Raw genomic sequence first — 17214 nt, 5'->3', positions numbered from 1 at the left:
TTTAACTATATGTATGCTGTTCTAAATGTAGCTATGTACCGTGTACGCCAAACAATTGAATCATTTGCTCTCTGTATTTCTATGGCTGAATCGACACATTGTAGATATTTATTTGTATCTTATTATGGAGAGCAACCCATTTTTATTTGTTTGCTGATGTACAAGAACAAGTATTCCATATATTATAGCAGTATTTTCTTTCTAGACAAAACATATACAGTAGCCTATTCAGTAGTCATGTAGGTTTGATTTCCAGGAAACACCCTGATAAATATTAAAAAAAAAAAAAAATCTTAAAGTGTCTGACAAATACAAATATGAAGGTTTCATATATCTAATTTTCTTTCTTTAGTTTGAAATTGTATTAAATTGTATTGTGAACATGTTTGTGACTTCTGATAAAATGTTTTCAAGTGCCACTCAGTGTTTAAAAAAAAAAAAAAAAAAAAAAAGATTTAAAAAGAATTGTCAGTCTTTTTCATCTTATAGACTTTAATTATCCACATAAATAGTAGAGAAACTACAAGAACATATTTAAATACATTTGCATGAACAGTTAATAATAAGATTTTTAAACGTATGTCAATGTTGTATTTAAACAGGCAAAACGAGAAAGGTTTTTACACTTTCTCTCAGACATCAGCCACAGTACAGAGCAACCCGTTCTCTCCACAACCTCCGTATGTACATTTACAACCTAGAGCTAATAGAATTGTACAGTTTTTTCAAATAATTAATGGGTAATAAATAAACTTAAGTTCATAAATCATCAAAGTGGGGTTACTGTACAGGAAATATGTCAAATCATTGGTAGATGCATGTAACTGTACTGTGTATCAGTTCGCTGATGCCGTTTGGTTTCATTGGAGAGATGGACTTTGTTCAGGTGGTTTATATCAATGACAGTGTTCAACATTTTGATCCGGTGAAGAGGTTCCTTTCGTTGTGCTTGAGATTGGGATGATTTAACCTCTTCTTGTCAAAGGATGTTGAGAGCAGCTTGATTTAGTTTCAGATGAATTCACCTAAAAAATAACAGTTGAAATAGTCATTATGATAAAGATTTCTCAAAATAATCAAGAAAGCTTAAATGTAAAAATTACGAGCATCCAAAAAATACGGTGACAAATCAGTGCTATTTGTAATATAAAATTTATTCAGCAGTGAAATCAGCAACTGATTTTACAGAATGGCCACACATTATATTTCTCATTCCATCACTAGCCTATATGATTTTATACCTTTGATACTTACCATTTAACTTTTGCTTAGATGTGTCCCGACCTTTTCTTTTCTAATGATGTTTGCATAGGGAATCTACAAATAAACATTATGGAATCAGTTAATATTTGCACTCTCCATCAACAATACAACATTTCTTTTAGCTTCCAGGTCAGAGAATATATATGTATATATATATATATATATATATATATATATTTGAATACTACATCATATTTTTATATAATGTAGTATTCAAAATTTTGAGGTCGGTCGGTAAGTTTTTTTTTTTTTTTTTATGTTTTTGAAAGAAGTCTCTTCTGCTCACCAAAGCTGCATTTATTAATAAAAAATACAGTAAAACAGTAATATTGTGAAATATTATTGCCATTTAAAATAGCTATTTTCTATGTGAATATGTTTTAAAATGTAAATTATTCCAGTGATCAAAGCTGAATTTTCAGCATCATTACTCCAGTCTTCAGTTCACATGATCCTTCAGAAATCATTTTTAATGTGCTGATTTAATGATCAGTTATTATCAGTTATATTGGTGCTCAGTTATTAATAATAGTTCTAATTATTATCAATGTTGAAAACAGTTTTTGCTGCTTAATATGTTGTGATACATACTGCTGTATGATAATACTGTGATACATTTTTTCCCAGTACACTTTGATGAATGAAAAGTTCAAACAAACAGCATTTATTTGAAAAAATGGTTTGAATGAATGATTCAATGACTCACTCATAAAGACTTCAGTTGTTTCATGAACAAATCTCTTGAATGATTCAATGACAAATACATTTTTTTAACCGTCTCTTGTCATCACCTGCAGGTTAATGTAATTCATACAATCTTTATTTGAAGCATCAAATTACTTTTAAAAGGTGATTTATTCTATTGTGATTGTTACCATAGACATCATTGTTTATATCTGAACTATAAACGTTTATCCCAGTACTTCTGTGAGACAATAATGATACTGTGTGGTTGAAAACACTGTTTGTGAAGCTGTTTTATACCTATACATGACAACTGCTTTCTCTGGCTCAGGAGCTGCACCGATGCAGATCTGAATGTTCACTGTGATCGTACTTGTCAAAGGTTTAATAGACATTGCCTAATCACTTACATTTTGGAATAAGATCTCATGGGTGTTTGACTCGAGATCGCAATCTTTAAGCAATTAATCGTGCAGAGTATTAATTTCCTTTTTTTAAATAAAAAATCTTACTGAATCCAAACTGTCAAACAGTACTATATTTCATAAACACATTGAAGCTGTGCTTTCTTGCCTTATAAACATCATGTATCTTACTGCTTAAAAACACTCTTTAAAATGAAGATTATTTATTGGCATTGATTGTTCCATAAAGAACATTTAACCTTTTTATCCCACAAAAGGTTATTTATTTATTTATTTATTTATTAGTGGAAAAAGGTTCTTTAGACTATTAAAATGTTCTTCACACTAAAAACAAACAAACTACAAAACAAAAAAAACATGGATCTTTTAAGAACTGATCACTATAAGGTTCTTTAATGCGAAAACCCCCTTTTGGAACCTTTATATTTAAGATTGTATGTGGTGAAGCAGAGATCTTCTAAATGTCATTATGTATTTGTCTTTATAGTTTTCTACATCCCTGAAGTTCAGCTTTTAATGTGTCATGTTGTGATCTCTCATATATGACTGATGGTGTTGAAGTGAAAGAACACATAACGGCGGTCTGCCAGCATCATCCATGTGTTCAAACACAGATGCGCGCAAATGATTTATGCAATGTTGAACCAGTTCTAGACAACAAGAGATTATGAGACACCAGATCCTGCCGGCTGTCTGCTGGTTATCTTACATTTCTTCTTTAACATAGATTTAGCAGATTACTTATATAGCGGGGTTGCTTGTGGGATAATCTTATGATTCACAAGTCAATTAATCAGATGGGAAATTATAACCTTATTGTGGATTATGTTACCAGAAAAATCCTTACCATCTGTAACTGTTGCACCATTTCTTCCCTGTAAGCCAGTTCTCTCTTCATTTGGTCCTGAAAGTTATCTGTAGAATAGTCAAATATGGAAAATTAAAAACAAAGGCATATTATGGTCACCTACTGAGTGTTCATATTTAAACCTATTTAAAGTGATGGCTTAAAAGTGCTTTTAAAAAAAGTGAATTGTAGATTTTGGGCTTATTTTAAAAGTGGATCATTAAAGTTATACTGATTAAATGAATTTTCACAAGCTAAATCGTGATGATAAAATGCTTGAAATGAAGTAAGGACACTTACGGAAAACTGGAAATGGAGAGCTGCCTTTCAGAGCGTGAAACTCCTGCTCCAGTCTCCTCCGTAAATCTATCTGTTCAAGGAGAACTTTCTGGAGTTCCTCTGAAGGACGGATCACACAATAAATCAAGATCAGACTCCTATCCGAGCTGTGCCCACCATATCAAATATTACATTTAGAGCAGCTACCAAAATGTATTTAAGCATTTTATTTACACTCGAGTTCAAAATAGTAAGAGTTTTTAATGTTTTTGACACAAGTCTCTTCTGCTCACCAAGGCTGCATTTATTTTCTCAAAAATACAGTAAAAACAGTAATATTGTAGAACATTATTGTGATTTAAAATAACTAAAATAACTTTTCTATTTGAATATATTTTAAAATGTAATTTATTCTTGTGAATTTTCAGTCTTCAGTGCATGATTCAAAAATCATTCTAATATGCTGATTTGATGATCAAGAAACATTTCTGATTATTATCAATGTCGAAAACAGTTGTGCTGTTTAATATATTTGTGGAAACTAATATTTATGTTTTTTTCAGGATTATTTGATGAATAAAATTTCAAAAGAACAGCATTTATTTGAAATATCTTGTAAAATTATAAAATTCTTTACTGTCACCTTTGATCAATTTAATGCATCTTTTCAGAATAAAAGTATTCACTTCTTAAAAAAAAAAAAAATCTTGCTCCAAACTTTTGAACAGTATTGTATATTCAAAGTCTCACCTTTTTCCATGTTCTCAACGTCCTTCTTGAGCGATACGGGTGAGCTTGTGTCTTGACTTTGGTCTGCTGAGCAGAAAAAAGAGGAATTTTCAAAAACTCTATTTATGACATATTGTAAGCATTTCATTCATGTCAGTTGTTATAAAGGACTGACACACATCATGTAGTACCACCAGCAGCCAGTAGATGTCAGTCTGATAACAGGTTATTTCAGACAAACATATTTGACTCACAAAGTGAAATAGAAAAAATAATGCTGTTTTCCTAAGGTGAGGAAATGGTATTCATATGTCATGAATACGGTATGAAACATCTGTGACTGCATATTTACTGTAAAGACATAATAATATACTATGAAAATAATATATTTCTAACTCCACTAACTCAGTAAAATATAGGCCATTCAACAAAATATCTGATTAGTGCATTCAAATGCAACTAAATTAAGTCATTAGAAACGCCCTTGCAATGTGCCAATATCCTGAAATAGGTGAAAATAGCTGATTTCTTTAATGTTACTGCGCTATTGAATCAGGAAATTATTCTAAACAGTTTTGATTGGAAACCTTAGAAGTCGGTACGTTTGCACCGCATGTCCGCCGACTGTGTTTTTGTGTCTATATCGCAAATGGCTCACATGAAGTGATCCAACACGTCAGTATAATCTTCCCCTCATTCGACTCTCTCTCTCTTCTCATTTCCCGTCTTGCCTCCTTAAGCCGAACAAGGCGTTCCTCATTTGGAAAGCGGTCTTGTTCTCGCTCTCCTCCTCTCTCTGTCTCATTTGACAAGCAAATTTGCAGACAGTGCCTGAGGATAACAACCTCGTTTGACAGTCAATTAACCGTGAATAGTCAAAGCCAAGGCAGTTTGCATTATATAAATGGAAAATTAGATTATTTTTTTCTTCCCTCCCAAGAAACAGAACTATCTTTAAGACACTGCCGTTAGACTCTTTGGAAAATCAGAAGTTCTAATCACGTTTCCCAGTAGCCCCTCGGAGACATTTAGCAATCAGGCAAAGGTGGTTTCATTTAATTTGTTTCATGTAATTTTTTCAAATATATTATACGTTATATGAGGAGATCATTATCGGCTAGATAATATAAATGTTGGCATAGATGTCATAAAACACTTTTAATGTCTTTCTGACAGATAAAAGGCAATAAGCTATGATCTTTCTAATGGAAGATTTTGCCAAGCAAAAGGCAATTATTTCCGTTTGATATTGTTCAAATGGTGATTGTCACCTTCCTGCCGTTGAGCTGATTGTCTTCCTGAACTGTTATGGCTCCCTACAGAACACATTTTCCCAATGACATTGTGGAGAGAGCTGCTCCATTTTAAGAGTGCGGCGAGAGTATATTCCATCCCGTATCTTTTTTATATTTAGATTAATCCTAATATCCTTACAGGGATGGGCTAGCTGTGCTGCACAAATTATTTTGCGGCCCTCTTGCTGTAAGTGGCGGATGTAAAACGGAGATAATGTGGCATGTGTTCTTACTTGGATTCTCTCGCCAGTATTCTGGTGCGGACGACGTTTCTGTCTCTGGGACGAAAAAACTGCTTTGCTCTTTGCTGTCATCTGAAAGAAAATTCAAAATAACATATTAAAAACGTGAATGCATGTACACAAATTAATAAAAATGTAATTTAATTTGTTAATTATCATTATTTAGTACTGATTTTTTTTATTTAATTAATGTGTGTGTGTGTGTGTGTGTGTGTGTGTGTGTGTGTGTGTTTGTGTGTGTGTAAAGGCCATGATTGTAAACAGTGTTTACAAACTTTTCAAAAATTAAAATGATGCAATGATTAATTACATTTCTGCAACGTTACAACAACATTCACTTTACTTTCATTTCTCACCTGAGATGGTCGTTTTGTTTTTGGTTGCATAGGCAGGCAGCCCATCGTCTCTGCTCTTGTGAGCCTGTAACCATAAAACACCACCGATGTCTGATTAGAACTGATTCATAACACCAGGCCAAAGGTTGAACATGTAGCAACAAAATATATCAGTCAGCCAAAAGCACAGAATTGATTAGCCTTGAGAATGACAACACTGTTATGTTTTATATATGATCCTGATGTTTGTTTGGCTGTGTCGTGCTACTGAGTTTCTTTAGATAAATCAGCACGCCACTCGTGTGTATGTGTGTGCGCTAAGGCTATAATTGCTAAAGAATTCCCGTTTCACTTTCTGTCGCTCATCCTGTTCTGTCTGTTAATGTAGCGTCAAAGGGTTAAAGATTAAAAGGGCTAATAGGCAGAAGTGACAAAGGGGAACAAACATAATGTCGCCATTAAACAAAACACGACTGGGCTTATTAGGAGGGATCAAAGAGCTCTGAATATTTCATTTCTGCAGGGAACACAGGCTATCAATCTTGTTATGCATATGGACCCTGCCAGCCAATGGCCTGCATTTAAATAATTAGTTAAAGTGCCTGGAGGGAATATTTACATTTCTGTACGCGGCGCTTTCCTCCAGCGAGCCGTGAACGGGGCTGGGGACTTTGAGAATGGTGGGCGGACTGACAGGAAGGCCGGGTTTGTCCTCTGCTGAGGTCTCGGCGGGAATGCTCGGGAAGGAGGCTTGTTCTTTGGCCTGATCACCAGTGCTGTTGTCTGGCAGTCCGCGCATGTGCAGGCCGCACGGCTGCTGCAGTGTCTGCGTGGGTGTCTGCGCTGATCGGCTGGCGAAATCCTCCTGTTCCTCATCCTGTTTTGTCTCCACATCCACTTCTTGCTCCTCATCACTTTCACCGCTGTCGCTTTGGTAGCTGCAGCTGGTGCCGGGGGAAAGGTGCCTCTCTGGCCCGAAGTCCTCCAGGCTGCCGTGGAGCTTGGCGATGCTTTCCGCGTCTTTGACCACCGGGCGGAAGGCGGAGTGGTAGCTGGCCTTGCGGGCTTGCAGCGAGGGAGCGTCCAGCAACTTTAGCCAGCCTTCTGGGGCTGGTCGCAGATCGGAGGTCACGGGCGGGCAGTCGCTCTCGAACAGCCCGGACCTGGGGTTTGTGTCCAAGCCTGAACTGGCATCGCTCTGTTCAGACAGATCCAAAAAGGCTTGTCTGAGAGATGGGCTTTCTGTGAGGGAGGAAAGAGCATTGGGTTGGGGTTGCAGGTAAGTGGGTACCGGAATGCCCCCAGTTGCCCTCGGGGGCCAGAACATGCAGAAGGGTGGGTAAAAAGTGTCCTTGCGGCCGGGCCAAAGAAGCCCTGAGAGGCCGCTGTTTTTCTGTCCATTGGTTGCCTCGCTGTCGTCCTTCTTCTGTGGGCACAGCCCGAATGCAGGGAAGGTGTAGGGGCTGGGGAATAGTGACGTTGTTGGGAACTTCTGCAACATCCCAAAACCTTTGCTCGGGACCGGAATGACCGGGTAACTGCGGGGGGCTTTTCGAGGCGAGAGGCTGTTGGTGTCCAAATCATCATCGTCCTCATACCGGCCCCTCTTCTGGGCTAACTCCGGAGAGATCATGTGGGGCAGAACCGAGTTTACGGCCTTGACAGAACCCATGGGTGAGCAGTTAGAGGAAGGAAGTGCCCTCTTGCGACTTCCTCCATTGAACATGGCTTTTACATCCTCCCAGGCAAACATCAGGTCCTCCTGTGGTGTTTTGTCTGTCAGTTTAAGGTGCCGACGCCAGGAGTTGAAGTTGGCTGCATCTGGCTGCGTGTACTTGGCCTCAGGTGTGCGGTGTGAGTGGAAGATAAATTTGTTAGGGGAGAAGTACATATTACAGTAGGAGCACTTGATGCATTTAGCCCTGGAGCTGTTGTAGCGCGCTGGGATGAAACTTCCCCGGCAGCCCCAAGCACATTCATGCATCACGTCGAACGCAAAGTTGTCTGGCAGCTTGGGTGGAGAATTCTCACCAAGGAAAGACTTGCAAAGTCGCTCTGCCTCCCGTTTGGTGATCATGCCACAGCGCCGGGAGGAAATGGGCATGGCGCCTGCCCGCCGAAGGATCTCGAGCTGGACTGGGGTGCACTGCACGCAGGTGATGCCCAGAGCCACTCGACGATTGTGGATCTCATTATAGCTGTAGTTCTTTAACAGGGTGTTGGATATCTGAGCCAGGCATAACCGCTCTTGATTGTCAATTACCAGCGAGACAATAGGCACACCGTAGAGGATGACCTGCCCGACTTGGTTGGGCTTAAGGGAGGATCTTGGAGGCGTGAGGGGCTCCTGCTGAAATGAACTCGGTGGGGTGGCCATCACAATGTCGTTTGGTCCGGGCAGAAGACTCTTTTCCATTCCTTGGAGACCACTGACTGGAGATGTTTGTCTGTAAACACATTTTAAATGGTTAATTTAGCAATGAAAAAAATTAGCAAAAAAAAAAAAAAGATTCAGATGCATTAATTCAAAACTTAAGTATATCGATAGAGAAACTTTGTGGAAAAGTTATTAAATAGAAACCATAATTTTATTTCACTAGGCAAAAAAAAAAAAAAAAAAAATTAAACAACGTGCAGAATTACTGTAAAGCTTTTTTCACATGTCAGACAATAGATCAGAGTGTGATGCGGGTGAAATAAACACTCATTTAAAGAACGAGAGAAAAATACGAAGATGCTGCTCAATATGATCGCAAATTAAAGGAAAAGTAGGCTAATATATATTTACTTTATAAATATATATATATATATTAAAGAAATAAATCAGTGCGCCAGCTAAATCAGTGCAATTAGGCTATTAATTTTATTCCTTTAAGCATGAACACTTTTTGCTCTTTCTATTTAAAAAAATTAAAAAGGAAAATGTGCTTTTAATGCTGTGTAATACTTAAAATACATATATTAAAAATATTTTTATCACTGTAATAATATGCGAAAATAAAACAGAGAGTTTAGGCAGATTTCCCCGTAGAATGTTCGGTCCGCGTTCTCAACGTTCTCTTCTGACTTTTTCATACATAATATAGAACATCGCTATTTTTTCTTTTAGTAATGTGTCACATAATAGCCCAGTATTATCCTAATAATAATAATAGCCTAATAATAATAATAACAACAACAACAATTTGCCATATAAAATATAAACACAAGTAGGCTACAAAATGTGTCTCCACACACGTTTGTGACTCATTTTGTACGCCGAGAACAAAAGCCACTTACAACAGAAATCAGAAATGCCTAAACCTAAACAAAAACACATCATTTTCAGACGGACTCGGAGACGATAAAAAGTTAGTATTTTTCTTACCTCCGCGCGCTGTCGGAGATGTCCACACGCTACAGAATACAAGTCATGTCGTAGCCTATTCCACATACGAAATTAGAAATTCGTTTTCGGAAATGCCAACGGTCAACGCGACCGCGAACTTTATAAATACAAGCACAATAAATGCGCGATATCACAACAGGCTCCTGTATCGTGTCCAGTAACAGTAGTAACAGTAGTGCAAGAGCGAATAAGCGCGCGCCTCACACACTGGCTCTTATTGCCGGAGCTGGATGTGAGTGATTGGCGTGGCTCTGCCCCTCTGAAGAGCCAATGACGTTTCACTAACTGCCACTCAAACACACTAAAGAGAAGCTCAGACAGGAGCCTCAGGGGCTCCGGGCGATGCGCGCGCGTGTACTTCTGAATTAGGAGAAAAAACACCCGTGAACCACCCATGTGTAATCAGTATAATCGCATGGGCAACACCAGAAATTGCTTCATAAATAAATTGAGCTACTTTTAAATATCATAACACGCCGAAAATGTAGCCTAACCAAAATATTTTTAGAGCAACATTTAAATAGGCCAATTATAGGCTAGATTAATCGCACGTATTTTCATAGCTTTTATATTAACACAACAAGCTAACGAATAATTGTAGGCCTAAGTTAATATAGGCCTACTGATAGGATGATGCAAAAAGAAGTAACATTTTGGCTTTTTTTCGAATATGACGATTACTGCTTGATTCCCCCGCTTTTCAGCATCCACATTGCTTTTGAATTGTATAGGCTAAAAGCCGTAAAAGTAGCCAGTCATACATGTTTAGAAGTGTAAAGAGCAGGCAGTAGCTTTTGTTAATGCTTTATCATTTCGTTATCAACATCTGCATTGTCACGCAATAAAACTGTCCAAACTGTCATGCTATATTGAGCCAATTTCCACGCATTCATAAATCAAGCGAAAGGCGACAAATGTCGGCATGTCATTTTTTCATCATTACGAGGGTAATACATGGGCTGTACGTACTGAATCGACCACAACTGAGAATAAAACTAATCGTTTGATGCCGATGACATGTTGTCCGACAAACTGTCTCATCAATAACATTTCTATAATAGACAGGTGCACTATTGATCCGAATATGAAATATTAGGCTATATTATGTTAAAAAAAATAGCGTCATATTTTTTAATACTTGAAAAATCCCCTTTTCGATCAGATTTCTGCGCTTCAAAGATTCAGATCTGAAGGGTTTTTTTATTTTAAATGTCGGCATTACAAATATAATTCAAGGATGCTGATGACTTTGCGCGCAATTATGATAAGAATAGCTGGCTTAATTGTGACGTTTTCATTTTGCCACGATAATAGAATTAGTACAAAAGGTCAAGTGTTTTGAAAAGCCAAGTCAAATTGACAGGAAAGAGAGGGTCCCATCTGTAGCCCCCTAAACCTCATTTAGAGACCATCCCGCTGGCTTTTGTCTCCCAATAGCCAAAGAGCACCTCATACGACCTCTCATCCTATTACAGGAATATGAAAAAAAAAAAATATATATATATATATATATATATATATATATATATATATATATATATATATATATGATATAATAGATATACTTCGAAATAATTGATAAGGTCGTAGAATAACTCTCATTAAGATTTTTTTTTTTAACTATTAACTTAATAATGCTTATATTAACTTGTATACATTTTAACATTCAAATTTCATGAAACTTTTGGTTGAATTTATATAAGCTATCAGTGTATTGTATGTTTATGTGTGTTATATGTCCATGAAAAAAGGTTGCTCTATACCTGATTATAACACAGACCAGTTGAAAATTGGTTCATATTAGACATGCTGAACAGTTAAACATGTAGGCCTTAGTAAATCATATCTCATGTCTGCTTGATGCATTGAACTTCATCTATATGTATGTTAACCCTACTGTGAAATTAATCATGCGTTTAAAAAATTACTTATGTGACCTGTCGGGGTCAATACAGAAGAAAAAAAAGAGGGAACCTAATAGCTACATGAACAGGGCATTACACACCAAATACATCATCTAACCAAATATACCTCAGGCAAACTGTTGTATTTTTAACAAATATAATATCTTCACTTTACTTGATGATGAAACCAGTTCTCTTTTCCTCACTGTAATGCAACTGAAGACTCCTCTCTGACCTATAATTGTCATGAACAGAAAGTCCCACGGTACACTGTGGTCTAAATAGGCCTTAGTACACCGTCCTACATTATAATCCTTATTTAACACTGGAGGTCTATCAGAAAATTGCAAGGCTAAATGCTCCTTCATCTGTGAAGACATGTCAAGCAATATCATTTAAATACAATCTCATCATTGAAAGTATTCATATAATGTTTCATTCTTGATTATTTGGTCTTGATTGCAGACAAGGAAATGCATGGAACTGTTACTTGAATATAGTTCAATATGCTCACTTCCAGTAGTCTATAATATACGCATATATATTATTACTGTAAGGTAATCAGACTCCATGCAGGTAAATAGGGCTACAAGTCGATACAGTGTGGTGCCATACAAGAATTTTTATGTAAGTTGTGAAATAATTAATTGCTTATCAAATATTCATTTTAATTTAATAATTGTAAGCATCAGGAGGCAAGGAACCACAGATGTTTTTATTTTTTTGTTAATTATGTCAGCAAGATTCATTCTTAATTGATGGAGACTTGTAAGATGTGCATGTGTTTTGATTAAGTTAAGGATTCCTCAAAATTTGGAATTAAAAAAATAAATTAAATGAATATCTATTATTAAAAATATTTAATTTCTTCAAATTGCTGGAGAATCTTGCTGGAGTGTATGTTGGTGTACATACCTTATCAACGCTCAAGGGAATCTTGTGTTTTCTAGCAGCTTTCAACCTCTTCAACATCAGTCAATCCCTGAAACTGTCAGCAACATATTTTAGCGTTGAACAGACATAAATTGCAGAATTTTTAGTGTCCTTCATGCCTGACTAGAGCTTGATTGATAGTTTCATTCGTGCTCTTGAAATTACAATAATCATTTGTAACATACTGACCTTATTACGAAAAGAAAAAAAGAATATTACGAAATTACTTACGAATATTTCTTGTTGAAATCAGCGACACGTGAAGTAAAAATTAACCACTTTATAAAAGTTTTTTTTTTCTGTCTTAAGCCCCTCCCATTTATTGAATACGAGAGGATGTAGATAAAAAAAATATATAGGCCTAATTCAAAAAGATTACAATTATATTTTGTCATCAGTCTTTTTAAAAAGAAAAAGTAAGTTTTGTTTTAAAAAGACATTTTTCGTTTAAAAAAATAGTCCGACAAATATAAAATGCACGACAAAAGAACAAGACAGCTGTCTTTATATACACCTGCTGATAGCAGCATAATAGTATATAGATCATTACATTTTGTAACAGATAATTGTCTACTACTAGTAAAATTAAAAACATAAGATCAATTGCCGCCTTAAATGTTTAAGTAGAATTAAAGTGATTCAAAAGTTTTAACCTGCAGTGAGTTGGTTGCAATTTTTTCGGCCACTTTATATTGAATTACAAATTAAGTAAATTGATCTGAAACACTGAATACGAGCAGAAATGGCAGAAATTATTCTGATAAGTTTAGGACGGAAATAACGATGTCGAAATATATAAATGAAAACATTTTACAGTGATGTTACAAAACAATACACATCCTTGAACTTTCAGGCAAACGTAAGACAAAAAGTTCGACAAACCTGCCTGTGCTTTTAATGAATTTTTTAAAATTATTTTAGAGATTAATTTATCTGACAGATATTTACAAATGCTTCCAAGCATGATAAATGCCCAAACAGTAGATAGTATAGCCTACACACAAAATACCATCAGCTTTTATCATAAACCAGAACTGAAATCGACGTTGTACGTTTTAAATAACGAATGAATAAGAAATTAAATGTGAAATGAAAGGCAAACGCGACATTACTTTATATTTGACACAATACTGAAAACTTTAAAATCGCATTCAAACAGCTGAAGCTCAACCGTGCTTACCTTACGCTCACCATGCGATAGCGACGTGTCTCGCGCTCGTCTCTTGCTGACAGCGCGCGCGGCTGCTCATCGAGATAATTCGTCGCGCGCTTCTTGTGTTTTGTAAGATATTCCAAGTAAAACCTTTAGAAATGCAGGTCTATGGCTGACGTTAAACTGATGCTGTTTTGTTCATGGGGTCTATTGAATCACTCTATTGAGTCAACTGCACGAGGCATGAAAGCAAATATAAAGGCATCTGCTGTGCATTGCTCTCGTGCTCTGGAGACAAGCTTGAGAAATGTGCTCATTGCAGCCAATGCTGTCATTGAACTTCACATCCCAAAGAATCTCGAAGAGGTGGGGCTCTTCACAGGATGATAACATGGATAATGGCATATCATGTTTGATCTTTCCTGTCTGAAAGTTTTGCAAGGAAAGCCTGTCGGTTTTACAGACTGGTGACTGAATCTTTGAGATAGAGATAATCTGAAATGTTATGCCATTTCACACTGACAATAAGATTTTAAAATGTTTCTTCAAAAACATCTATTATTTTATAATGAATAATATTTTATAGAAAATAGAAAACAAAGACATTAATAATTTTTGCACACTCTCAGGAATTATACAAATAGAGTTTTAAAATAAATTATCAGATATATATGGCAAGTTGCCACTTTCTGAGGGTAAGTTTATTTTTGAAAGTCAAATTCTGTATATGCACAAATCTTGACAACAAACAAGCGATTGAACATTTTCTCTATTACTGCTCAAGAAAAAACACTTTTGTGACAACATGCACTGTCCTGCTATTTGAGGTAAGTTGTCACACACACACACACACACACACACACACACACACACACACACACACACACACACACACGTTTGTTTTTGTGAATTGTGGGGATATTACATAGGCGTAATAGTACGCCTTTTTATACTGTACTTTTAAATTTATACTGTACAAACTGTGTTTTCTATCCCACTACACTACCCCTACTCCTAAACCTACTCATCACAGGAAACTGTGCACATTTTTACTTTCTCAAAAAAACTCATTCTGTATGATTTATAAGCCTTTTGAAAAATGGGGACATGGGGTAATGTCCTCATAAGTCACCTTCTCCTTGTAATACCTATGTCATACCCATGTCATTATACAAATTTGTGTCCTGATATGTAACACGCGCACGCACACACACACACACACACACACACACACACGCGCGCGCGCACACACACACACACACACACACAAATAAAAAAGGGGGTAACATGACAAATCAAAGACAAAGATACTTCCATAACAGATATGATTATGAAAGTTGTAGAAAGAGTATAAACAGGTCAGCTGCCGGTCAACTTCCTTTACTGGGTTATTAATTGGTGTCTGTTTGCTTAGCAAAGCGGAGTAAGATACACCAATGACTGTAATTTACACTGTTTGGTGAGCCTGATCTCCTGTATCCACAATTACCCAACAGATACTTCAGTTCAATACAAATCTTCTTGACACACTCCAGTGAAAAACTATTTAATGGGAATAAACCAGAGTTTCTGTATATAACTTTTATACCTTATTTTACTGAGTACTCACACTGTAAAAGTAAAAATGTGTAGTTGTTACTGTACATTCATGTATTTATGAATGTACAGTAACATTTTTGTAAATTTTTTTATTGTAATATTTTTGACTGAAATCTGTTATTTTAGATGCTACCACATGGCAAATATGTTTTTAAGTTTAATAGACAAAATATTTAAGTAGTGTATGCCTGAAATCAACATGGATTTTAAGTGGAATTACATTATAGACATTAAATGATAATGCTATAGATCAGTTATAATGTAACAGATGATTCTATTCGCTTTAAACTATTTATAACATAATGGTTTAAAGCTGTAGTCTTTTTAAATACGACAGATTTTTACCATTTCTGAACTAGGCAAATAGTTAAAAGTAAAAAAAAAAAAAAATTATACTGTATATATATTCATCATTTTAACTGAATCAACTTCAATACTTGAGTTACATCAATGAAAGTCGGTTTAAGGTAGATATAATTAGGCCTATCATTACCTTTGCATTTGTTTTAAAAAATGATTTTGAATTATATATTTTTCCTCTAAATCATTCTTCCACAACTTCTATTGTTGTAATTTCTAATTGGTTAAACTATAATAGCCCTCAGTCTTTTTACGTTGTTTCCCCATATACTTACTGTATGGAATTTCAACACTAGCATGATATCTATTGTCATTATTGTCATATTTCCTGAACGCTGTCCGGACAGCGAGAGGATGCAAAGGTCATAAAGATGGCAAAGGGTGAATCAGTTAAGCAAAACCTCCTAACCTCCACTTCCTTAATTACTATGCCGGTTGAGAGCCAGGCCTTTTATTGCCTTCATCATTAGCTCTTTCCAGCAGTCTAGGACCGGCTTCCTTTAAGGACCTCATTGACTCATTGATCAACTGGCATCACTCTCAACTGGCCTGAAGCATGTGAATGGGCCGAATCCCGGCCTGTCTCTCTCCAACTCGTTAAGTGCTCAATTTTTCTCTTCCTCTCACCACTGACTTGTAAAGAGCTTTTAATGTGGCTATTAGAGGAAGTGAACAGGAAGCGTGTTGAAAACACAGCCCTTCATTATTTATGAGGAGGTTTAATCTGTTGCTTAATCACCATTGTTTGGGCAAAGCAAGTTTGGTGTTAGTTGAGTAACCTGAGCAAACATGAGGCTGAGTGATGGGAGGTCCAATTGATTGGTCCTTTTAACAATTAGCATATTGACATAGTAAATAGTTCTGCTGGATGGAGTTTTGATCATTTCAGTATTATTATATTTTCAGAGTTAATACAATTATGCCTTTTCTTTAAACTTCGCCAAAGCAGCATTTTAATTTGTGCCAACGCAGCAGAAACTTGTACAAATAAAAGCTGTTCTTTTGAAATTTCTATTCATTAAAGAATCCTGTTCAAAATGTATCACCGTTTCCTCAAAAAAAGTGTTTTCAACATTGATAATAATTAGAAATGTTTCTTGAGCATCATATCTTCATATTAGAATGATTTCTGAAGGATCATGTGACACTGAAGACTGGAGTAATGATGCTGAAAATTCAGCTTTAATCACAGGAATAAATTACATTTTACAATATATAGAAAACAGTTATTATAATTTGTAATAATATTACACAATATTGCTGTTTTTGCTGTATTTTTGATCACACCAACACAGTGTTTGTACTGAAATTATTCTGTGATATTATTTGGAAAAAAATGGCTTACGTCAGAATGCCTTTGCTGTCTCGGGTAGTATTAATTGTGTAATCTCCTAATCTAGTTTTAATCCATGGAAACATATAGTGGCAAATATGGGAGCACACAGATTACACTGTTTACAGCTCATTGTTCACTGAGAATAACAAATCAAATAGTTTGAAGAGGGAAAAGGGGTTGTTTTTCACAACAGGAATATGTTGTTACTGCCCCTTTATTTACAAAATAAAGGACAGCCAGCCAGCCAGATAGATAGATATGCAGACATATAGCCAGAAAGACAGACAGATAGAGACAGAGACAGAAAGACAGACATATAGACAGAAAGACAGACAAAAGGCAGACATATAAAGACAGACAGAGAGAGATAGAGACAGACAGATAGATAGATAGATAGATAGATAGATAGATAGATAGATAGATAGATAGATAGATAGATAGA

General features: G+C 36.0%; 1 protein-coding gene across 3 annotated transcripts; it reads right to left on the bottom strand.

The window, feature by feature from the left end:
* Window positions 1-88: 88 nt before the first annotated feature.
* Window positions 89-13773, bottom strand: skor2 (SKI family transcriptional corepressor 2). 3 transcript variants are annotated; one of them, XM_048175221.1, is made up of 10 exons: window positions 13505-13773; window positions 12307-12379; window positions 6719-8546; window positions 6121-6184; window positions 5756-5836; window positions 4249-4311; window positions 3520-3618; window positions 3220-3287; window positions 1255-1317; window positions 89-1025 (listed from the first exon to the last, which is right to left on the bottom strand). In XM_048175221.1, exons 3-9 carry the CDS (start codon window positions 8513-8515, stop codon window positions 1258-1260), a joined length of 2232 nt encoding a protein of 743 aa, XP_048031178.1. In that variant the 5' UTR covers window positions 8516-8546; window positions 12307-12379; window positions 13505-13773; the 3' UTR covers window positions 89-1025; window positions 1255-1257. The 3 variants fall into 3 exon arrangements, with proteins under 3 accessions (XP_048031178.1, XP_048031161.1, XP_048031169.1); XM_048175204.1 differs by having other exon boundaries at window positions 4249-4314; window positions 13505-13772; XM_048175212.1 differs by lacking the exons at window positions 12307-12379; window positions 13505-13773 and adding an exon at window positions 9467-10187 and having other exon boundaries at window positions 4249-4314.
* Window positions 13774-17214: the final 3441 nt, after the last annotated feature.

The sequence above is a fragment of the Megalobrama amblycephala genome, linkage group LG2 (assembly GCF_018812025.1).
Source record: "Megalobrama amblycephala isolate DHTTF-2021 linkage group LG2, ASM1881202v1, whole genome shotgun sequence".
Lineage (NCBI taxonomy): Eukaryota > Metazoa > Chordata > Actinopteri > Cypriniformes > Xenocyprididae > Megalobrama > Megalobrama amblycephala.
The sequence above is the reverse complement of the archived record's forward strand: the minus strand, read 5'-3'. Positions and strand labels throughout refer to the sequence as shown.